The sequence below is a fragment of the Microcebus murinus genome, chromosome 19 (assembly GCF_040939455.1).
Source record: "Microcebus murinus isolate Inina chromosome 19, M.murinus_Inina_mat1.0, whole genome shotgun sequence".
NCBI classification, from domain to species: domain Eukaryota; kingdom Metazoa; phylum Chordata; class Mammalia; order Primates; family Cheirogaleidae; genus Microcebus; species Microcebus murinus.
The window spans coordinates 30,423,117-30,444,224 of NC_134122.1; the positions used below are offsets into that span (position 1 = coordinate 30,423,117).

General features: G+C 45.9%; 1 protein-coding gene across 3 annotated transcripts in view; it reads left to right on the forward strand.

The window, feature by feature from the left end:
• Window positions 1-21,108, forward strand: part of STYXL1 (serine/threonine/tyrosine interacting like 1) — a 43,236-nt gene that overhangs the window by 1,928 nt on the left and 20,200 nt on the right. For 2 of the 3 annotated variants that reach the window (XM_075995368.1, XM_012759067.3), the window contains exons 2-5: window positions 9,637-9,743; window positions 14,919-14,980; window positions 15,742-15,877; window positions 20,572-20,717. In XM_075995368.1, coding sequence (XP_075851483.1) covers window positions 9,641-9,743; window positions 14,919-14,980; window positions 15,742-15,877; window positions 20,572-20,717 — 447 coding nt within the window. In that variant the 5' untranslated portion in view covers window positions 9,637-9,640. The remainder of the gene's footprint in view (window positions 1-9,636; window positions 9,744-14,918; window positions 14,981-15,741; window positions 15,878-20,571; window positions 20,718-21,108) is intronic. The other variant, XM_012759068.3, reaches the window with a different exon arrangement.

A 21,108-nucleotide genomic window follows, 5' to 3' on the forward strand; every position in this document is an offset into this window, starting at 1 on the left:
GCTCAGGAGTCTATCTCATGAGATGATAAAGATCTGAATCTTGGTGGTGGCACAAAAATGGAAAGGGTAGGGGCAGTAGGGGACAGGTCTCAAGGGAAGAGTGGATAAGAGTTTGTGTCCATCTGGGTTTGAGAAATGAATGAAAGGGATGTGGAAAATCAGGCTGAGAGAAGTATATGTGTATAAAAAGAGGGAAGTCAGGGGTTGTGTGGAAGGAGAGCTGGCTGGAGAAAAAAGAATGAGCTCCATTGTAGATGGGCTGCACTGGGAGTGATGGTGAGTTGTCCATACAGGAATGTCAGGGGGCAGATGGGGAGTTACTTCAAGAGGAAATGTGAGATTGAAATCCAGGGCAGAAGCCGGGGCTGCAGTCATCCCTATAGAAGGGAGAGTTGAGACCATGAGCAATAAACTGGAATCACAGATTCTCAGGCTCATTCCCACATCTGGGGCTCAATCCTCTCCACATCCCTGCCGAGTCAGCATCTTGGAGAAGGAACTCACTACCTCCCAAGTCCTGTACTAGGGCTATCCCAAACAACTTGACTGTTAGGAAAGCCTCACTTTCAGCGCCTATCTGCCTCCCTCTAGATCCCAAGATTATTAATGATAGTCTTAACAGCTGCATATCTAGCACTGAACTGTGTTGTAGGCACCAACTACTTGGTGTTTTGCTGGTGTAACTGCTACATTGAACAAGCAGAGCAGTCAGGAAGCGGAATGCAATCATGAAACAGCTTTGTCTTCACCCCTACTCTTTCTTTAAACCGTTGCTTGCTCTTGGATTCCATGTGGTTACCAGGACAAACTTATTGCAATCTAGTTCATGTTAATAATTAAAACTCTGAACTTAATTCAAAGTTAAAGCTTGTGACTTTCCTCTTTCAAGCTTTCTTTGAGCTCCCACATTTGGGGAGGAGAGTGGCTGACTTCTCTTTATCTTGCTTCCTCACTACCCCACTCCTCCCCACCCCAGGCAGATTGTGGCTTCTCACCCACCCAGTACTGGTGGAGGGAGCTTGTAAGATAGTAGAGATAGGGCAAGAAAGGTCCCTTTGTCATATGGCCTTAGTACCCTCTGAGCTTGATGGGGAGCTTATGGCTGTCTCTCTCTCCCATGCAGTGCTTTTGTGGGTTTTTCTTACCTGCAGTTCCCTTGCCCAGGTGCTTACATCTCTGTCTTGCTGCTTTCATTTCCTCCCTTGGCCCCTGGTTTCTGGAATCCGCCACCACCTGCAGTTGGCCCATTATCCCTTTAGGTGGCCCTCTCGGGCAAAGTCCCTTTAAGATGGCTTCTAGATGGCCATCTCTCCTGCGTGGCCCACAAACGGTCTACACTTACACTTAAGCATCCTTTGCCCCAGCTAATTCTGGGAGGGCTGGCTATTTCTAATGCAGCTCCCTCTCCTTGCTTTGCTAACAGCTGGCCAGCCGCAGACTTCCCCAGCCTGGGACCCAGCACCAGCCTCTGTGAGGGCATAGCCAAGTTAATCTAGGGGTTTTCTTATGGTTTCGTGACTTGATCCAAGAAAGCTGAGATTTGTGAATGTTTGAAATCAGAAAGGAAGTTGCTAATAGAGGGGGAGAGCTTTGAGATGCTGAAAGAAGAGGAGGGGATTAGGCAGGAGAGGATGAGGTCAGAGGATGCTTATCCATCTGGGAGAAAGCACAGAAGAGCACCCAGGGAGCAGTTGGTGGGGGCAGACAGTTCACGCCCAGGCAAAGCTAGGAAATGAGAGAAGTTGCTCCCAAGGATGGTTGAGAAGGTTTGGATAACGATTGTGGTCACTGGGAAAATACTGGGCAAATGAGGAAAAAATGAGAAAGGGATTAGTGGTGGCTGCGAGGGCCAGGCTGGTGTCCTGCAGTATGTATTTGCTGTGTGTCCAACTGCACATGATTTTTGACATCCCAGACCCCATACCAAAGTCATGGACATAACACCTGCACATTCACATCCTGGAATATATAAATACATAGACCTACACAGGGGATTTATTTTTATTTATTATTGACATACAGTTTACATATAGTAAAGTATACTAGTCTTAATTGTTCAGTTTGGTTTTGACAATTTCTACCCTTGTAACCACCACTCAAAACAAACTCTAAAACATTGTCATCATTCCTTAAAGTTCCCTCATGTTTCCTGATTTCTATTACCATAAATCTGTTCTTTGTTGTATATGAAAATGTACAAATACAGTGACACCCTTAGTCCATTTTGGGTGCCAGAACATAATACCTGAAACGGTAATTTCTAAAGGAAAGAAGTTATTTAAAGTTTATCTAGCTCACAGTTCTAGAGGCTGGAAGTTCAAGGTTGGGTAACTGCATCTGGTTGGCTTCTGGTGGGGCTCTCATGCTGCATCATCACATGGCAAAGAATCAAAAGGGGAATTTGTGCAAAAGGGCAAAACACAAGAAGTGACCTTGTTTTATAACACCTGCTCTCTTAAACTAATCCATTACTGTGAGAAAGACACTAATCCATCTTAGCAACCTAATCACCTCTTAAAGGCATCACCTCCCAGTACTGCCACATTGGGGACCAAGCCTTGACATGAGTTTTGGTGGGGATAAACCATATCCACACCGTAGCACACGTTCTCCACCTCCACACACCCGCTTGCACTGACCATTTTGTACCTTACACGAAGGTACCTTAGATCACAATCCTGGGCTGTCAGTGACTTTTGGTGTTAGGTGCACATATTGTATGCTAACCTACCTTCTCTTCAATTATAAAATCATAGATAAAGTGAAGTATTTTAAATCTTTCCTTTCAGATCCTTGGAACAGAAACAAAGAGAAAGATAGTTATCATTTTGCCTTGCTTGGGAGTTTTATTTTTCTCTAGGTAGTCTAAGAGATTGGAAATTGGGGACATATATTTTAAAACAGAACAAATGGCTTTAGCTTTCACTTGTGACCCTACTTGCTGGAAGTCAACAGATTTGGCTTTCCAAGATATATTCCAGCAGAACAGCTAGGAGGTGGTGGCCTGGCCACAGGAGAGACAGCAAGAAACTGCTGGCAAGAAGCTCCCAAGAGCCAGGAGTCACTGCTAGTGGCAGATGAGAGCAGAGGCTGCAGTCATGCACACCAGCCAGGGCTGGGAAGCAGAGGAGAAGCAGGCCCCAGAGACAGAGTTGGAGGGGGTGAGCCAGATGCACTGATCATGGTCTTTGGGGGCCCAGGTTGCATTTCGCCAGCCCCTCCCTCCATGACAGCTGAGTTGCTGCATGGTAGGCCTGACATTAGGGTGCCTCTTGGGGCAGAGTGGGCCTATATTTAGGGACATGGACGTGAAAACAGGAGCTAAGACAAGGATGTGGGCAGCTGGTCTAGGCCTCTGGTCCACACCTGGTCCCCCTAAAGTATAGAGATACTGGCAGTGACTGAGCAAAGTAAGGAGGTTTTGCTGGCCCAGGCCTCGTCCTTCTCCTTCCTCTTTCTTTCGTCTCTGCCAGTGTGACCTGGTGTCCCTCTGAGCCTAAGAGACAGATTTCAGGATCCCCCCTGCAGCCTCTGCAGCTCTGGGGTGCTGTGGCCTGGAACTATGTCATCCAGCTTTGTCAAGGTTCAGGCCACAGAGGTGTCAAGCTAGGATGGAGGAAAGACTATAGTAGATCCTGACCCTTGGGCAGCACCATGGGCACTTTACCAGCTCCTGCTCTGGTCTTTGGTCTGAGACTCTCTGAATGGCACTTTGTCTCCTGGACCTGTAGCTGTCCAAGGATGCTAGATGAGGTTGAACAGAGAGGGTGGGAGTGAAGGAACTTCTATTTCCTAAACTCCTCCTGTGTGTCAGGCCTGGTGCTAGGCAGTTTAAACCAGTTAGCGCAATTGAACATTCCTACAGCCTTTCTAGCTGTATTGCTGCCTCAGTTTACAGGTGAGGGCATTGATGCCTACCACTGTGGTGAAGCCTTGGACATCCTGGTACAGCCTGAGTTTCCCACCAAGAACCAGAGCATGGGTGGGGTTGGCTGTGGAACCCTGACTCTTATCTGTGTCACCCTCTGCTTGGTCCCCGTTCAGCCTAAAGTGAAGTTTGTGGTCTGGCTTCTCCCAGAGCATCAGGAGGTGTCTGTTTTGCTCCAGAAATGAATGCCCATCAATTGGGTTGACATGGACTGTCCGGGGTCTTGGGGTGGCTTGGCACTGAGCACGGGGCCAAGCTCCCAGGCTGAGACTGAGAAGTCTATGGTTGGGCCTAGCCTCTGACAGCTATGCCGTCTGCCAGGATGGAAGGCCCCGGTGTTGATCAGACCCAGGGTGGGCAGGGAGAAGAGCTGGATCTGGCTGGCTACCCCCTTAGTTTCAGGCTCTGATGCCACCCTAGTGAAACATCCTTTCCCAATTGACTGTTTTCCCCACATATAGACAAGTGCTCTCACTGGAGGGGGGTTTGCCAGCCCAGCTGCTTCCGGATTTCTCTAGGCTGACTGAGAGAGCTCCTTATTTGAAGGTGACACAGGTCATCTCATGGAGGGCGAAGAACCTTCCTACTGGTGGGTGTCCAGGGATAAGGCTATGCTGGCACCTGCTTTCCAGACAGAGTAAGTGGCTTTGTTTGCCACTCAGAAAGCTGCGAGGATTTCCCGGAGGGATAGGTTTCTAGGAAGATCTCTCTCTCACCCCCATCAAGCTGGATCCCCCAAAGTTACTTCCTCTGACCCCTCTCTTGCAGGGGCCATTGTACTAAATGTCCTGACAGTCTCTTAAGAAGAGCTGTGCTGTGCCTAGAGTCCAGCATAAATGGGGATGTCTTCACCTTGCCATTTTGACTCTACTGTTTTGAACAAGTCACCAGGAAAATGAGACTTGGCAGACATAACTAATATAAAGGAAACTCAGTGGCAGAAACTACACTTGGAAAACTTGATGTGATAAAAAACCTGATTAAGGAACCAAATATTTATTGTAAGAAAAATCACATGGAAAAGCCTTGATCTTGGGAAAAACAAGTGTGGTTAATGCAAACTGAAAGTGAAAACAATTGGAACTGTTTAATTGTGAAATGTAGAAAACCAATTAAAGAATTAAATTGGCTTAATGACGTTCACTAAGGAAAACACTTTTGGCAAAAACACATCTGTATTAGCTTAATGTTTTTATGTAAAGCATGTTAGAAAATCCTCAGGGCCCCAAAAGTGGAGCCAAGGACATCTAAACTCTTCAGAGTTCAGAGCAGTGCTGCTGCTCAGTCCCTGACTCTCCCAAGCTGCTGGTGCTGTCATCAGCTCACATCTCGGCTCAGGGGTGCATCCTGTCTCAGAATCATGCTGTTAGTTTTGGGGACTGCCCCATACCACAGTGCTTTACCAGCAGGTGAGGGAGACCTCTTGCTTGGCCAGGTTTAGTCCCCTCTTTGAGAAGAAGGGTTTTAAGGAGGAGATCCCTGAGGCTGGGTTTTTATCTGGATGTCCAGAGAAAATTCCTTGGCTAGTGAATGAGGAGATGGGGGTTCGGTGGGCAAAGCAGATGGGAGCTGAGGATGGGCTCTGAGCCGTAGACCAGGCGGGTTAGCAGCCAACTTTTAGGTTGGCTTAATGAGCTTGTAGGACTAGCCGCAAAGCCCATCCTCTCTCATCTGCACTTAACCACCCCCTAAATGGCCTGGGGACAGGGCTTTCAGAGGCAGAGGACCCAGGGCCTGACTGGGTGGGAGGTAGGGGAGTGATAAGGTCCTTAGGAAGAATCTACACTTGGAAAAAATATGGCAGCAAGTGGAGATGGTGAAGACAGTAATGGTCACCAGCAATAGTGTTTATTCCCCATGTGCGTATTGAGCATGACTTTGCAGCAGGTAAATCCTGGGCATTGAGTGAGGATATCGCAGTGGATGTGACAGGCAAGGGCCTGCCCTTATGGACCAGACATTCCTGTGGGAGGAAATTGACAGTAAACAAGCAATCAAATGCCACAATAATTTCAGATGGTGGCAAGTGAGGTAAAGACAAAGACACCAGGATGCTGAAAAGATTGCCCTGACTACCACGTGGAGATCAGACTGTAGGGAGATGCAGGAAGCAAGAAGACCAGCCAGCAGCGTGGCACCATCAGGAGAGAGTTGACGGTATCTCGGACTGGGATGGTAGCCTTGGAGATGGGGAGAAGCGGATGGACGTGGACTACATTAGGCGCAGAGCTCAGAGACCGGATGTGAGGGGGTGAGGGAAGGGCGAATCAGGCTCAAGCAGCTGGGCAGATCAGGGTGCTGTTGACTGAGACTCAGAAGATGAATCAATACTGGAGGCATGGGTGTGTGTGAATTACAGCTTTATTTTGGTCTTGCTGTATTTGAGATGCCTGTCAGGCATCCAAGTAGCATCTGGAGCTCAGTGGAGGGAGGTCAAACAAGGGATAAAATGTGGGAGTCACTGGTATGTGAGTGGCATCCAAGGGACTGGATGAATCACCCAGCCTTTGGGGCTTAGCTTTGTGGTTCTCAACCAGGGGCGATTTTGCCTTCTTCCAGGGGACACTTGGCAGTGTCTAGAGACATTTTTTGTTGTTACAGCTGAGTGGGGGTTGCTGCTTACATCCAAGGATGCTGCTAAACATCCTACAAAGCACGGGCCAGCCCCGTGCAACAGTCATCTGGACCCAAATGTCAGTGGTGCCGACATTGCAAACCCTGCCCTAGAGTGAGACTATAGATAGAGAAGAAAAATGGTAGCTGAGCCTGGGGCATTCATACTTGAAGAGCTGGAACCCCCAGCAAAGAAGGCCAGGGAGGAACAGTCTGAGAAAGAGGGAAGCTTGGAGCGTGTGGTGTCCTGGGAGAGGAAAGAGTTTGGGGAAGAAGGAGTGCGTTACTGTGTCTCATGCTGCTAAGAGGCTGAATTATTTGAGCACAGGGGGAAGTGACCAATGGCTTAGGCAAGATGGCTTAGGCAAGACACTGTTGATGACCTTGATAAGAGCAGTTTTTGTGGCTTTGGGGGGGCTGGATACTCTAGAAGAGAAGATCGTGCCAATGGCCAGCAGTTACTGAGCATGTCCTCCCCCCTCAGAATGTCTTACCAGTGTCACTTCATTCATCTACACACAACAGGCAGGCTCTGTTATCCCCATTTTACAGAAGTAGCCATGCTATTACCACCTCATTTTACAGAGATGGAAACTGAGGCAAAGAGAGGCTAATCACTCCCCAAGGTAAGTGGCAGAGCCAAGATTCAGACCTAAAAGAGTTTGACTGCAGTCAGCGTTACTGAAGGTGAGGAAGTGGAGGTGGTGACTAAACACCACCCTTTTGAGAAGCTTTGCTGGGGAGAACAGAGATGGGGACAAGAGGATGTTTGCATGCTGGTGGAAAGGTGCCATGTGCAGGCTGAAATTGATGCTGCTGGAGGGGATGCTGAGAACTGAAGTTTTTGAGGAGGTGAATGGATCTGAGGTTTAAGTCAAGGGGGTTGACTTTTCCTGGGAGCATGGTTCTGATAGCTCTGAAGTGGAGCCTGTTTTGAGTGATACCCCTGGACTCAACTTCTCTCCCACCTGCCCCCTGCTGGCCTCCAGAGGTCCTGCTCTGCTCTCCTTGTGGGCTCCCTGCTAAAAGGTTGCCTCACTGTGGGAAGCTGCTGCACAGGCCTGACCCTTCCAGAAACAATTGTGCCCAGGAACCAGTGTCCCAAGAGCAGCCCTGCCATCCGTACATATCAGCAATTCTCCACCTGACAGTGTCACGATCCTTAACACAGAGGTGACCTGTGTTGGCCCGCCCAGTGTCTTCACTGACCACTCTACCTGGTGGCAAACACTTACTGGAACCACACCATGCTCCTCTGAACTCTCTCAGGTCCTGTGCTTGCTCCTGCTCCTGGTAGAATGTTCTCATCCTCTGTTCTTCTCTCCCTCTTCTTCTTGCTCAGCCTCCAGGCTCAGTTTAGCAGTCACGTGGTGAGACAGGACATTCATACACCTAGGTAGAGGAACAGTCCCGGTTCCTCCAACTAGGTGAGAACCTCCTGTTAGCTACTCCTGCGACACTGGATCCTAACTCTTTCGTTGTGCTCTTCCTGCTTGCAATTTTCAACCCCAGTGTCTGCATTCCATACTAGACTAACCTCCATGAAGGTAGGTTTTGCCTACCACAGGTATTCCCAGTGCCTGCCATATGGTAGGTGCTCAGTAATTATTTGCTAAATGAACAAATGGATTGGTGACTGGTTTATAGCCTACCTGGTATTTATAGGGCTCAGGTATTTTGTATTCAATGTTCTTCTCTACACATATTTCATTACAAATTTTTGAAACCTTTCTGATTGCTTACATGAGTGCTTTATTTCTGAGGCATCTATTATCATGTCTCCTCTTTCATTTCTAATTTTATTTATGAATATTCTGTTTTTTTCCTTAGTCTAGCTAAGGGTTTGTTGATTTTATTTAGTTATCAAACAGTCTTTTTTTTTTTTTTTAAGAGATGAGGTCTTACTCTGTTGCTCAGATATAATCACAGCTCATTGCAACCTTGAATTCCTGAACTAAAGGGAGCGATCCTTCGGCCTCAGCCTCCTGAGTAGCTGGGACTACCGGCGTGCACCACCACACCTAGCTCATTTTCTTTTTCTTTCTTTCTTTTTCTTTAGAGACAGGGTCTTGTTATTTTGCCTAGGCTGGTCTCAAACTCCTGGCCTCAGGCATTCCTCTCACCTCACCTCCCAAAGTGTTGGATTATAGGCACGAACCACTGCACCCAGCCTCTTGTTTTCTATTCTCTATTTCATCTGTTCACTTATTCTCTGATCTTTATTATTTCCTTCCTTCAGTTAACGTTGAGTTTAGTTTGTTCTTTTTCAAGTTCCTTGAGGTGTGAAGTTAGGTTGTTTGAGATGTTTCTTCTTTTTTAATGTAGGCATTTATTGCTATAAACTTGGTACTGCTTTTCCTTTTCTTTCCTTCCTTTCCTTCTTCTTGAGATAGGGTCTCTGTTGCCCTGGCTAGAGTGCTGTGGTGTCGTCATAGCTCACTGCAACCTCACACTCCTGGGCTCAAGCAATCCTCCTGCCTCAGCCTCCTGAGTAGCTTGGACTATAGGCACATGCCATGGCAGCCAGCTAATTTTTCTGTTTTTTTTTTTTTTTTTTTTTTTTTTTTTTGTAGAGATGGGGTCTTGTTCTTTCTCAGACTGGTCTTGAGCTCCTGGCCTCAAGCAAAGGCTCCCAAAGCGCTAGAGTTATAGGCATGAATCACCATACCCAGCCCTGCAATTCATTTAAACTTTCACTTGCAGAAAGTGGCTGTCACAGGGAGTCCACCAGTTTATGGAGATCCTTAAGAAAGTGTGATTTTTAAAAAAAAAATCTGGATTGTATTTAAGTTTCACTAGCCTTTTTCATTATATTCACAGGAAGTTGCAGCTGGTCTGCAAACATTCAAAGTACCTCTCGTATCCTAAGCTGGCTGTATAATAGTTGTGGCTTTGGAATCTCACAAGTGATGTTCTGTATAACTTGTGGGAATAAATATCTCCTGGTTCCAGATTTGTAGTTTCCAAATATCACTTACAGTTCAGTCAAGTAACCATGTGGATGCCAACTATCTATGAAAAAAGATTTTCCTCAAATATGATTTAGCACTGTACATCTAGGAGTGTTAAATTTGTATGTTATTGACTTTTCCCAGTAGGATGGCTGATTTGGTTATGTGTGAACCAACAGAGCTTTACAACATCTTGAATCAGGTCACAAATGTATCCAGATTAACTGAAACCAACTATCTCTGCTTATTCGGTAAGTACCTTTTTAAAAAAAATGGGTTGAAGACAGTGTCCTTCAAACATTTCTGATGAATTAAACTTTTGGGAGAGGGGAACAAATGACTTTAGAAAGCTGTTGGGCTCATGAGCTCTATACTATAACTTGGAAATCATTCTGGATTAAATCTAGGAGACAAATTCCTAAAAGACTCATGTTCTGAGTCCTCTTATTATTGTTTTTGGTGAAATCTTTTAAACATGTAATAAACATATTATAACTAATAAACACCCATGTACCCACTCAGATAATAAATGTTACAGATGCAGATATATCCCCCCCTTTTTTACTCTATCTTGATTGCATTCTTTATTCTCAGAGATGATGGCTTCTGTATTTACACTTTTGCTATGTATGCAGGTATCCCAAAATATGTGTGGTTTCAACATTTACACAAATAATACCATTGTGTACAGTCATTCTGCAACTTTTGTTTTTTGCTTGAAATTATATTTTTGAGTTTCTCCCAGGTTTATATGTGAAGAACCAGTTAGTTTATTTTAACCATTAGTTGGAATATGTATCCATTCCCAACTGATTACAGTGTTGCTTGCATTGTGTTGCTATTATAAAGGATGCTCCTTGTGCAGTTCTCCTATTCGTGCATGCAAAGAGTTCCTTCAGGGTACATACCTAGAAATGGAATTGCTAGTTGCAAATTCAGTGTCACTACATTATTGTCAATTTGCAATCCCATCAGCAGTGTAAGAAACATACTTTTCGATACCTGGTTTTGTCAGCCTATAATATTTTTGTAGTCTGGGTATAAAATTGTATTATGATTTAATTTTCATTTCTGTAATTGTTACTAGGATTGAGCATCTTTTCATTTTTATTGGCCATTCTGGTTTCCTCTTCTGTGAAGTATTCATATTTCTCTCTGTTTTTCTATTGGGTCATTTGTCTCTTACTGATTTGTAGGAGTTCTTTATGTACTCTTGTGGTTAGTGCTTTCTTATGCCTTTTTTAAAAATAGACGTTAGCCAGGCATGGTGGCATGCACCTGTAGTTCCAGCTAGTTGGGAGGCTGAGGTGGGAGAATCACTTGAGCTCAGAAGTTTGAGTCCAGCCTGGGTAACATAGTGAGACCTCATCTCTTTAAAAAAAACAAAGAAAGAAAAGAAAGAAATTTTGCAAGTGGACTTTATTTTTCGGAGGTGTTTTATGTTCACAGGGAAATTGAGTGGCCAGTACAGAGAGTTCCCATGTTCCTCTGCCCACCTATGTCCCCCTATGCACAGCTTCTCCCACCCCCGACACCCCCTCCAGAGTGGTATATTTGTTACAAAGAACCTACATTGACACATCATTACTCCTAGTGTCGCACATTCTGTGGGTTGTTTTTTTTTTTTTTTTTTTTGAGACAGAGTCTCGCTTTGTTGCCCAGGATAGAGTGAGTGCCATGGCATCAGCCTGGCTCACAGCAACCTCAAACTCCTGGGCTCAAGCAATCCTTCTGCCTCAGCCTCCCGAGTAGCTGGGACTACAGGCATGCGCCACCATGCCCGGCTAATTTTTTCTATATATATATCAATTGGCCAATTAATTTCTTTCTATTTATGGTAGAGACGGGGTCTCGCTCTTGCTCAGACTGGTTTCGAACTCCTGACCTCAAGCAATCCACCCGCTTCGGCCTCCCAGAGAGCTAGGATTACAGGCGTGAGCCACCGCGCCCGGCCCATTCTGTGGGTTTTGACAAATGCGTAACGACATGTATCCGTCATTACAGTATCATACAGAGCAATGTCACTGCCCTAAAAATCTGTGTTCTGCCTGTTCATCCCCTGTCCCCACTCACCCCCGGTAACCACTGATCTTTTTACTGTCTCCACAGTTGTACCTTTTTAGGAGTGTCATATAGTTGGAATCATACAGTATGCAGCCTTTTCAGTTAGGCTTCTTTCATTTAGTAATATGGATTTAAGGTTCTTCCATGTCTTTTCATGGCTTTGATAGTCTTTTTTTAGAGCTGAATAATATTCCATTGTCTGGATGTACCACAGTTTGTTTGTTCATTCATCTACTAAAGAATGTCTTGGTTGCTTCCAAGTTTAGGCAGTTATGAATAAAGCTCGATAAACATCTGTGTGCAGGTTTTTCTACAGACACTAGTTGTCAACTCATTTCGATAAATACCAAGGAGCATGATTGCTGGTAATCTTGCTCCTTGGTATTTATAATTTTGTTATAAACTGCCAGATTGTCCTCCAAAGTGGCTGTGCCATTTTGCATTTTCACCAGCAATGAGTGAGAATTCCCCTTATTCTGTATCCTCATCAGTGTTTGCTGTTGTCAGTGTGTTAATGGGAAAAAAAAAAAAATACCTAGAGAAGGGAGGGCAGGGGTGGGAGCAGGGGAGACTTCTTTTGAAAACAAAAAACCCAAACTCTGTAAAAATAATTTAAAGAAGTTTATTCTGAGCTGAGTGTGTGTGACCACAGCCTGGGGAAACATGCTCAAAAGGTCTTGAGAAAATGCGTGAGGGAGACAGGTTACAGTTTGGTTTTACACATTCAGGAATTACATGTAAAATCATAAATCAACACATGGAAGGTATATATTGGTTTGGCCTGAAAAGGTGGAACAAGGTAGGGTGGAGTGGGGAGGCTTACCAATTATAGTAAATGAGTTTAAAGAGTCTTTGATTTGTAATTGGTTAAAGAAATGAAACTTTACCTGAAGGCTGGGAATGTATTTAAGATAAAGAAGTTTGTTAATCAGAGACAAGTCAGACATCTGTTAAATAAATTGACAGCCTGCAGGTGTGGTTTAACCTTTGCCTTGCATGGCCTTAGGCCTGTTAATGATTTAGTATCTTATTGTTACAAAGAGTAACTCCAAAAGGGGGAGGACATGACCAGGCATGTCTGACCTTCCTTCTCCTCATGCCCAGCAACTCAGCTTTAAGGTTTTTCTGGGGTCCCCTTGGCCAAGAAGGGTTCCTTTCAGTTGGCTTGGGGACTTAAGATTTTATTTTAATTCACAGTTGTTTTGGATTTTGGCCATTCTAATAGGTGTGTAGTGGTGCTCATTGTTTTAATATGTAATTTCCTAATAACATGATGTTGAGCATCTTTTCATATGATTATTTGCTATCTATATATCTTTTTTGCCCATTTTTTAAATTGGTTGTTTTCTTACTGTTGAATTTTAAGAGTTCTTTGTACATTTTGGAAAACAGACCTTTATCAGATATGCCTTTTGCAAATATTTTTTCCCAGTCTGTGGCTTATCTTCTCATTCTCTTGACAGTGTCTTTTGCAGAGCAGAACTTTTAAATTTTAACAAAGTCCAGCTTACCAATTATTTTTTTCACAGATCATGCATTTGGTGTTGTATCCAAAAAGTCATTGCCAAACCCAAGGTCATCTAGATTGTCTCCTATGTTATCTTCTAGGAATTTTGTTGGTTTGCATTTTACATTTAGGTCTATGTTCCCTTTTGAGTTAATTTTTGTGAAGGTTATAAAGTCTGTGTCTAGATTATTTTTGTTTGCATGTGAATGTCCAGTTTTTCTAGCACCATTTGTTTAAAAGACTATCTTTTCTCCATTGTATTGCCTTTGCTGCTTTATCAAAGATCGGTTGACCATATTTGTGTAAGTTTATTTCTGGGCTCTCTAGTCTGTTCCATTGACCTATTCATCTATTCTTTTGCCAATACCACACTATCTAGGTTACAGTTGCTTTCCAGTTGGGTAAAGTTACTTGTTTGAAGTTGGGTAGTGTCAGTCTTCTGACTTTGTTCCTTTCTTGCAATATGGAGTTGGTTGTTCTGTTTTTTTTTGCCTCTCTAAATTTCATGTGTTTTCTAATTTTTGTTTGTGAATTCATATTTCCGTGGGAATTATAGAAAGTGTCTCCACATAAAGGTTTTGTGATTGTTCCTGACAGAGCTCCCCAAATTTCAATGGTATTAAACCAGTTTTTACATACAAAACAGGCCTGGTTTCAGTTTCTTGTGGGTGACTTTTTTTTGTTAGCTTTCTACCTCAGACTGGTGGGTAGAAAGAAATAGTTTAGTCCTTTTCATAAATAGGTCAGAGATCTTTTAGGTTTTAGGATTTATGCCTAAGGCTCAATTCCTGTTTCATGTTCCTCCCAACTTTAAAGAAGATTAACATTTTATCTTCTGTCCTAGCATGGGCATTAGAACCTCAGATCTTAGGTTCTAGAGTCTGAGTTTGGGGCTAAAATTCAGTGGGGCATTTAGCTTTGATTTCAACTTTGACTTTAATTTCCCCCTCCCTCCCCTTTTAGACCTCATAGATATCAACAGAAAAGAAACCCAAACCCTGTAAAATAATTTAAAGAGGTTTATTCTGGGCCAAATATGTGTGCCCATTGCCCAAAGAGCCATGCCCAAGAAGCCTTGAGCAAGTGGTCTCACTGTAGTTGGATTAGTTTGGTTTCATACATTGCAGGGAGACAGGAAGTACATGTAAAGTCATAAATCAATACATGGAAGGTGTACATTGGTTTGGCCTGAAAAGGCAGGACATCCCGAAGCAGGACGTCACAGGTTATGGGTGGGTTTAAAGATTCTCTGATTTGTAATTTGTTAGAGAAATAAAGTTTCCTTTAAAGGCTTGGAGCATTTTAAGATAAGGAAGTCTGTTAATCAGAGAGAAGCCACTGGACATTTACCTAACAGATCACTTGAGTCTGCGTATATTGATAACCTACCTGCAGGTGTGGTTCAAGCTTTGTATTATATAACCTTAGGTCTGTTAATGAGTTATAAAGGACATCTCCAAGAAGGGAAGGGAAAAGGCCAAGAATGTCTGACCTCCCTTCTTATGGCCAGCAACTCAGCTTTAGGGTATTTCTGAGGTCCCCTTGGCCAAGAAGAGGGTCCATCCAGTCGGCTGGGGGGACTTAAGGTTTTATTTTAGTTCACATAGAGAACTCCTCCTAAATCAGAGATACAAAGTCTCATTCTCCTTAAGGGGATGTGAGGGTGTGGTATGATGGGAGAGGGGGAGTCGTGTTGTAGGCAGCCTGGAGTAGTGAACCACACAGCTCAAGTTTTGACCTGACAGTAACTATCACCTAACTGCCAAACAAATAGTTGCTGCTGATATAAGTACTGTAAGTAATTTGGTCATGTGTCCCTTTGCAAATATAGTTCTTAAATACTTTTCCTTTCCAGATGTTCGTTCCAAACGGGAGTATGATGAAAGCCATGTGATTACAGCCCGTCGAGTGAAAAAGGTATACGGATGAGTCAGTCTGGGGCAGGCTGGCTACCTTGCAGGAGAGTGGGAAAGAGTGGGAGGTTCTAGTATGGCAAGATCGCATCCCCTGCCTTGGTGACCTCATGGCCTTAGCAGTTGGCATCTGTTGTTCCTGCCCTTGGGATCCATTGTTACAGTGACTCGGCCACTCCCTGACCCTACCATTCACTAACTCCTCTCTACCTCCTGGCTTCTGTTCGCCCATTTGTTCATTTAACCTTGTTTATGGCCCACTGTGTGCCAGGCAGTTTCTAGAAAGTTGGGGATACATCAGTGACTTTAAAAAGGACCAAAATCCCTACTCTTACAGAAGTTGCATTTGATCTTACTGTCTGCTGCATCCCGTCTGCCTGATCCTGACCTGTGCTTGTCCAGGCCTGCTGCTCACTGCCCCTTTATGGGGGTTTGTGGATCGGCCCCCGGTGCCCCACAAGAGAGGCCACAGTCGCTCTGATGCCACAACCCCTAATGGGCCATGGGCAGTAAGCAGACCAGCTGTTCTTGGCCAGCTGTTCTTGGCACTTATCTCTGGTCCAGTCAGCTGTGGTCAGCTTTTCTCAGAGTGGAAAGTAGGTGTAGAAGATGCTGGAATTTAACAGACTCTCGGGTCCACCCCCGTTTCCATGCCTGTGTGTGTAGTCCAGAGAGTGCAGTCCTGGCTCTTCCCAGCACTGCTGTGAAGAGAATACTTGCTCAACTGAACCCACCACTCACTGGCCTTTCCTGTGGTTTCCTTAGAAGGGGAACAAATATCTCGTCCCGGAGTCCGTGGATCTGGAGTGTGTGAAGTACTGTGTGGTGTATGACAACAATACCAGCAACATGGAGGTGGCCTCAAAACACAAGGAAGAAGACTCGGAGGAATCTGATGAAGGTGGGTTTTTACAACAGCAAGAGTAATAGTTAACAGTTACTGAACACTTTTGCCACATGCTAGGAGCCATGAGGCCAGGTGCTTTAGCTGGGGTCTGTTCATGCAATTTGCAGAATGACCTCACTGGGATAGTAATGTCATGAGTTATGAGGGAACTGCAATCTTACTCTCTTTGCAAGAGAACAGGTGAGCCTGCTACGGTTTCATGGATACCAAGAGAGACACAAGACTCCTGGGTCAGAGACACAGGACTCTGTTATTCAGAGCAACAGAACTAGCCAGAATGTCATTATTTTCTTGCACTGGTTCTCCAAGCACCAGTTCTCTCTTTTTGTTGTTGTTTTTTGTTTTTTTGAGACAGTCTCCAGCTGTTGCCCAGGCTAGAGTAGAGTGCAGTGTGATCATAGCTCACTGCAACCTCAAACTCCTGGACTCAAGTATCTTTAAGCCTCAGCCTCCCAAGTAGCTGGGACTACAGGTGTGTGCCACCATGCCCAGCTAATTTTTTCTATTAACATTTTTCTAGAGATGGGCTCTCTGTGTTGCCCAGACTGGTCTCAAACTCTTGGCCTTAAGCGATCCTCCCACTCTGGCCTCCCAAAGTGCTAGGATTAAAGGCATGAGCCACCATGCTTGGGCTCAAGCCCCAATTCTCCTAGGCTGACACAAAGAGGGCCAGGTGATGCCTATTTACACAGCGAGTTGTGTTATAGGCGAAGAACCCAGAGCTTAGGGGGCCTGGGTCTTCTATCATGGACAGAAAAGAAGGAAAAACTCTATCTTCCAAGACTGTTATATAAATATTTTGAAGAGCTAGTTTGGAACAAAGGCAGCCAGTGTCTTTCTTTGTTCCTTGGACACACAGAAGTGTGAGAGGCCATGGTGGATTGTCTAACAGGTAACATTGCCCCCATTTTAGAGACGGAAAGAAACTGGGGGGCCCAGAAAGGTGAAGTAACTCACCCAGGATCCCACACCTAGGGGATTAGTTATCTACTGCTGTGTAACAAATCATGCCAAAAGTCAGCAACTGCAAATAAAACAACTAACAGTAACTATCTCACTGTTGCCGTGGGCCCAGAATTCAGGAGCAGCTCGGCTGGGAGGTTTGGACACAGGGTTTCTCTTGAGCTTGTAGTCAAATGTAAGCCGGGGCTGCTGTCATCTGAAGGTTTGAGCCAGGTGGCCTGCATCCAAGAGGCCATTCACCTGGCTATAGCCAGAAGGCCTCAGTTCCTCACACCTGGACCTCTTCATGGGACGACTTGAATGGCCTCACATGTGGCAGCCGGTTCTGGTCCCCCCCGAGGGAGTGACCTGAGAGAGGAGAGAACAACAGGGAAGCCATGTGCCTTTCTGACCCAGCCTTGGGACTCAGTCACCTGCGCCACATCCTCCACATCAGAACCAGGTCATTAAGTCCAGCCCACGCTCGTGGAGAGGGCAGTTAGCCTTGACCTTTCGAAGGGAGGCCACCACTCCTGTCAGTGGAGGGGCCAGGATTCGAACCCAGGTTCAAGTGTGGCCAGTTCCGGTGCGTTTCCCTGAACCCTGACACTCTGCCGTGTTCTCCATGCAGTCTCTGGTTTTGGGCTGACCACTCATGGCCGTTGGCATGGGGGGCTCCTCTTCCTGCGACTCAGTAGCCAATTAACATGTGTGGGTGCAGTTCCAGAGGCCGGCACTCACATGCCTGCCATTGGGTGGCGCTAAGCTTCTACCTTTAATAAAACCAGCTTTCTGGACTTTCTTCCCAGGAGGTCCTTGACCAGGAAACTGTCCCTTCTTCCCCAAGTTTGCCTTGCTAGGCGCTGGTCTGTGACCCTAGGATTGTAGGCTGGAGCCTGAAACCCTAGGAAACAGTGCTCAGTAAAGATGACCCCCTTCTCATTCCTTGACTGACCTCTCTGTGCTATGGGGCCCCCATCTTCACTTGGGAAACCAAGACCACACAGACGACTTGTCTGCTCAAGGCAAATTTTCTTGTTTAAAATGGCATTTTTCCGCTCAAGGCAAATTTTCTTGTTTAAAATGGCATTTTTCAGTAAATTCAAAGTCTTCAAGGGTACAGGACCAGCTCAGGGTTTCTCTTACCACCCCCTTTTTCCTTCCACTGTTAAACACATGCCGCCTCAGTACCTTCTGCAGTGTGTCCCAGAAGCAGGTGCAAGGTGTCCTTTCCTGCTGTACCCCGGGTGAGGTGTAGTGCAGGTAGCTTTGGCCATGAGCCTCTGTCCTTGCTGTGTCTGCAGCTGAGATGCCCATGGCTGGTGGCAGTCGTGAGCTTCTCTGCCCCTGGCAGTGCACAGCGGCTGCTCACGGGAGCTCAGCCCTGTGCCCACCTCCCCAGCCACTGCACCTGGGCTTCCACAGGTGCTGCCAATCTCTGGGCCCTGCCGAATCTCCCCTCAGTCTCCGTGTTAGGCTAACCACCCACCTGCTCTGCCGGGGTGGGGGATTCCTCGTGGGAGGTGGGGCACAGCTGTTTTCAGCCCCTCACCCTGCCTATCCTCACCCCCCAGCCTGTGTCTCCCTCCTCAGTGGGGTCTCTTTTTAGGAACCCAGTAAGTGTCTTCCCCGGTCTTAACCTCTGGGACTTTCTCTCCAAACATGCCCTTTCTTTTATGAGAAAGATTTCTCTTACGTTAAATCATCCTTGCTTACAACAAAGTGGATTACAGACCCCCAAGACAGGCTCTTGACATGTGAGGGGAAGCTTTGGGAATTTGGGGGTTCCTTCCCCCCCCCTCTCTTAGCAGAGCCTGACTTTCATGACAATTGGCCAAGCATACATCATAATTTAACTTAAAGCTCCCCCTCCCCGAACATGGACGTCTTATTCTAAGAAAGCAGAACCTGACCTCCCTTGGATCTCTGTGGCAGGGTAGCTTGGCTACCCAATTGTCCTGATTGTCCCCTGGACACTGGCCTTCCTCTAGCACTGACTGTCATCCCTGACTGTGAATACAACTCCAGTGGGTCTTGTGACAGCAGTGGGGAAGCAGTTGTCTGGCTTGAAGGCAGCAGCAGTGTGGCCTGGGACTTCCTCCCCAGTTCCCCTGGTCCCTCTGACCTGCCAGTCTCGTGCTCAAGGGATATGGCAGGTGCCATGAGACCTGTTGGCCTGATTCTCTGATTTTTGAGCCAGACTGGCCCTCCGGGTCCTGCTCCTATTCCCTCCTAGCCTGGCTCCAGTCTCCAGACTCTTCCTCTGAATGCAGTCACTCAGACAGGTCCCAGGCCACTTAGGTCCTAAGCAGTTCCTGCTGGAACTATCCTTGTCTCCCTGAACAAAATTCTATGCAGAAGTCAGAGTCCCTGCCCTTCCCTTTCTGCTCATAGCTGGATCTCCGAATCCTGCTCCACAGTATTTCTCTTTCTGGGCCACATCCTCTGCATGTCTTGGCTTAGCCTTAAGTATGCAAACTTCCTGCCACATATCTAATTTGCATACAGCCTAATAGTCATTCTGCAGATCAATGAAGGTCTTTAAGATTAAATTGATGTTGAAACCACAATGAAGTATCACTTCATGCCCACCAGGATGGCCATAATCAAAAAGGCAGGTAATACGTGTTAGTGAGAACGTGGAGAAAATGCAACCTTCATGCCCAGCTGAGCAGGATGAGAAGTGGTGCAGCCACTGTGGAAAACAGTTTCGTGTTCCTTCAAATGGTGAGGGTATGTACCCAAAGAGATGAAAACACATGCACACAAAAACTTGTATGTGAAGGTTCACGGCAACATTATTCATAATAACCAAAAAGTATCAACAGAACAGAATGTCGTCTGTCCACAATGGGATATTATTCAGCAATACTGATATATGCTGCAACATCCATGAACATGGAAGAGATTATGGTAAGTGATAGAAGCCAGATACAAAATATCATATAGTAATTATGTGATTCCATTTAAATGAGATGCCCAGAATAGGCAAATCCATAGAAATTAGTGGTTAACTAGAGCTGGGAGTTTGAGGGGAAGTTGGGAAGTGACTGCTGACTTGTACAGGGTCTCTTTTGCAGTGATAAAGTGTTCTAAAATTGATTGTGGTGATGGTTGCACAGCTCTGAATATACTAAAAACCATTGTATCGTGCACTTTACAACACATGGCATGCATATGGTGTGTGTGTGTGTGTGTATGTATCTCAGAACTCACAGGAAAACAATCAACTTGGTGGTAAGTTACTTTTAAAATTTTAATTGTAGGCCGGGCGCTGTGGCTCACGCCTGTAATCCTAGCTCTTGGGAGGCCGAGGCGGGCGGATTGCTCAAGGTCAGGAGTTCAAAACCAGCCTGAGCAAGAGCGAGACCCCGTCTCTACTATAAATAGAAAGAAATTAATTGGCCAACTGATATATATATAAAAAATTAGCTGGGCATGGTGGCGCATGCCTGTAGTCCCAGCTACCCGGGAGGCTGAGGCAGAAGGATCACTCCAGCCCAGGAGTTTGAGGTTGCTGTGAGCTAGGCTGACGCCACGGCACTCACTCTAGCCTGGGCAACAAAGCGAGACTCTGTCTCAAAAAAAAAAAAAAAAAAAAAAATTTTAATTGTAGCACTCATCTCTATGTATGCTCGCTTCAGCTTCCTAAATAATTGCTCTTCATAAGAAAGTGACCACCCACCCGGCTCTACACAAATGGTGAGTGCACAGGGGCCATTCATCTCTTTGGTTTTCTCTTTTAGAGATGGCTCCAGGTGCTGCCATCGAGTATGGCAAGATCCTGACCAACCTCACCCACCACCCCGTCTACCTCCTGAAAGGGGGCTACGAGCGCTTCTCGGCCCTGTATCACTTCTTACGGACCCAGAAGATCATCTGGATGCCCCAGGTAAGGTGGGGTGCTGAGCACAGGTGGGCTCAGATGGGAGCACAGGCCTGGGGACCCAGGGTGGGGGACAGAGGGCATGGAGAGGACACAGGGGACAAACAGAAGACTGGGCTGCACAAATGAATGTGGCACACCCAGAGGCCCGGTGTTCTTCATGATGAATTCATAGCTGTCAGGTTAATGCCAAGGCCAGAGACGGGGCCTGTTTAGAGGGTAGGGCACCCCCAGGGGAGCTCTGGATGGTGAGCTGTACTCATAGTCAGACAGGCTCAGACCCCCTCTCCATTCTTGGCCATCTGGATCCAGTGGATACAAAAAAAGGGAGAGAGAACAGTCTCTGCCCTCTGGAGCTCCTCGTCTATCGAGAAGGCGGTGGTTGGAACATGGGCTG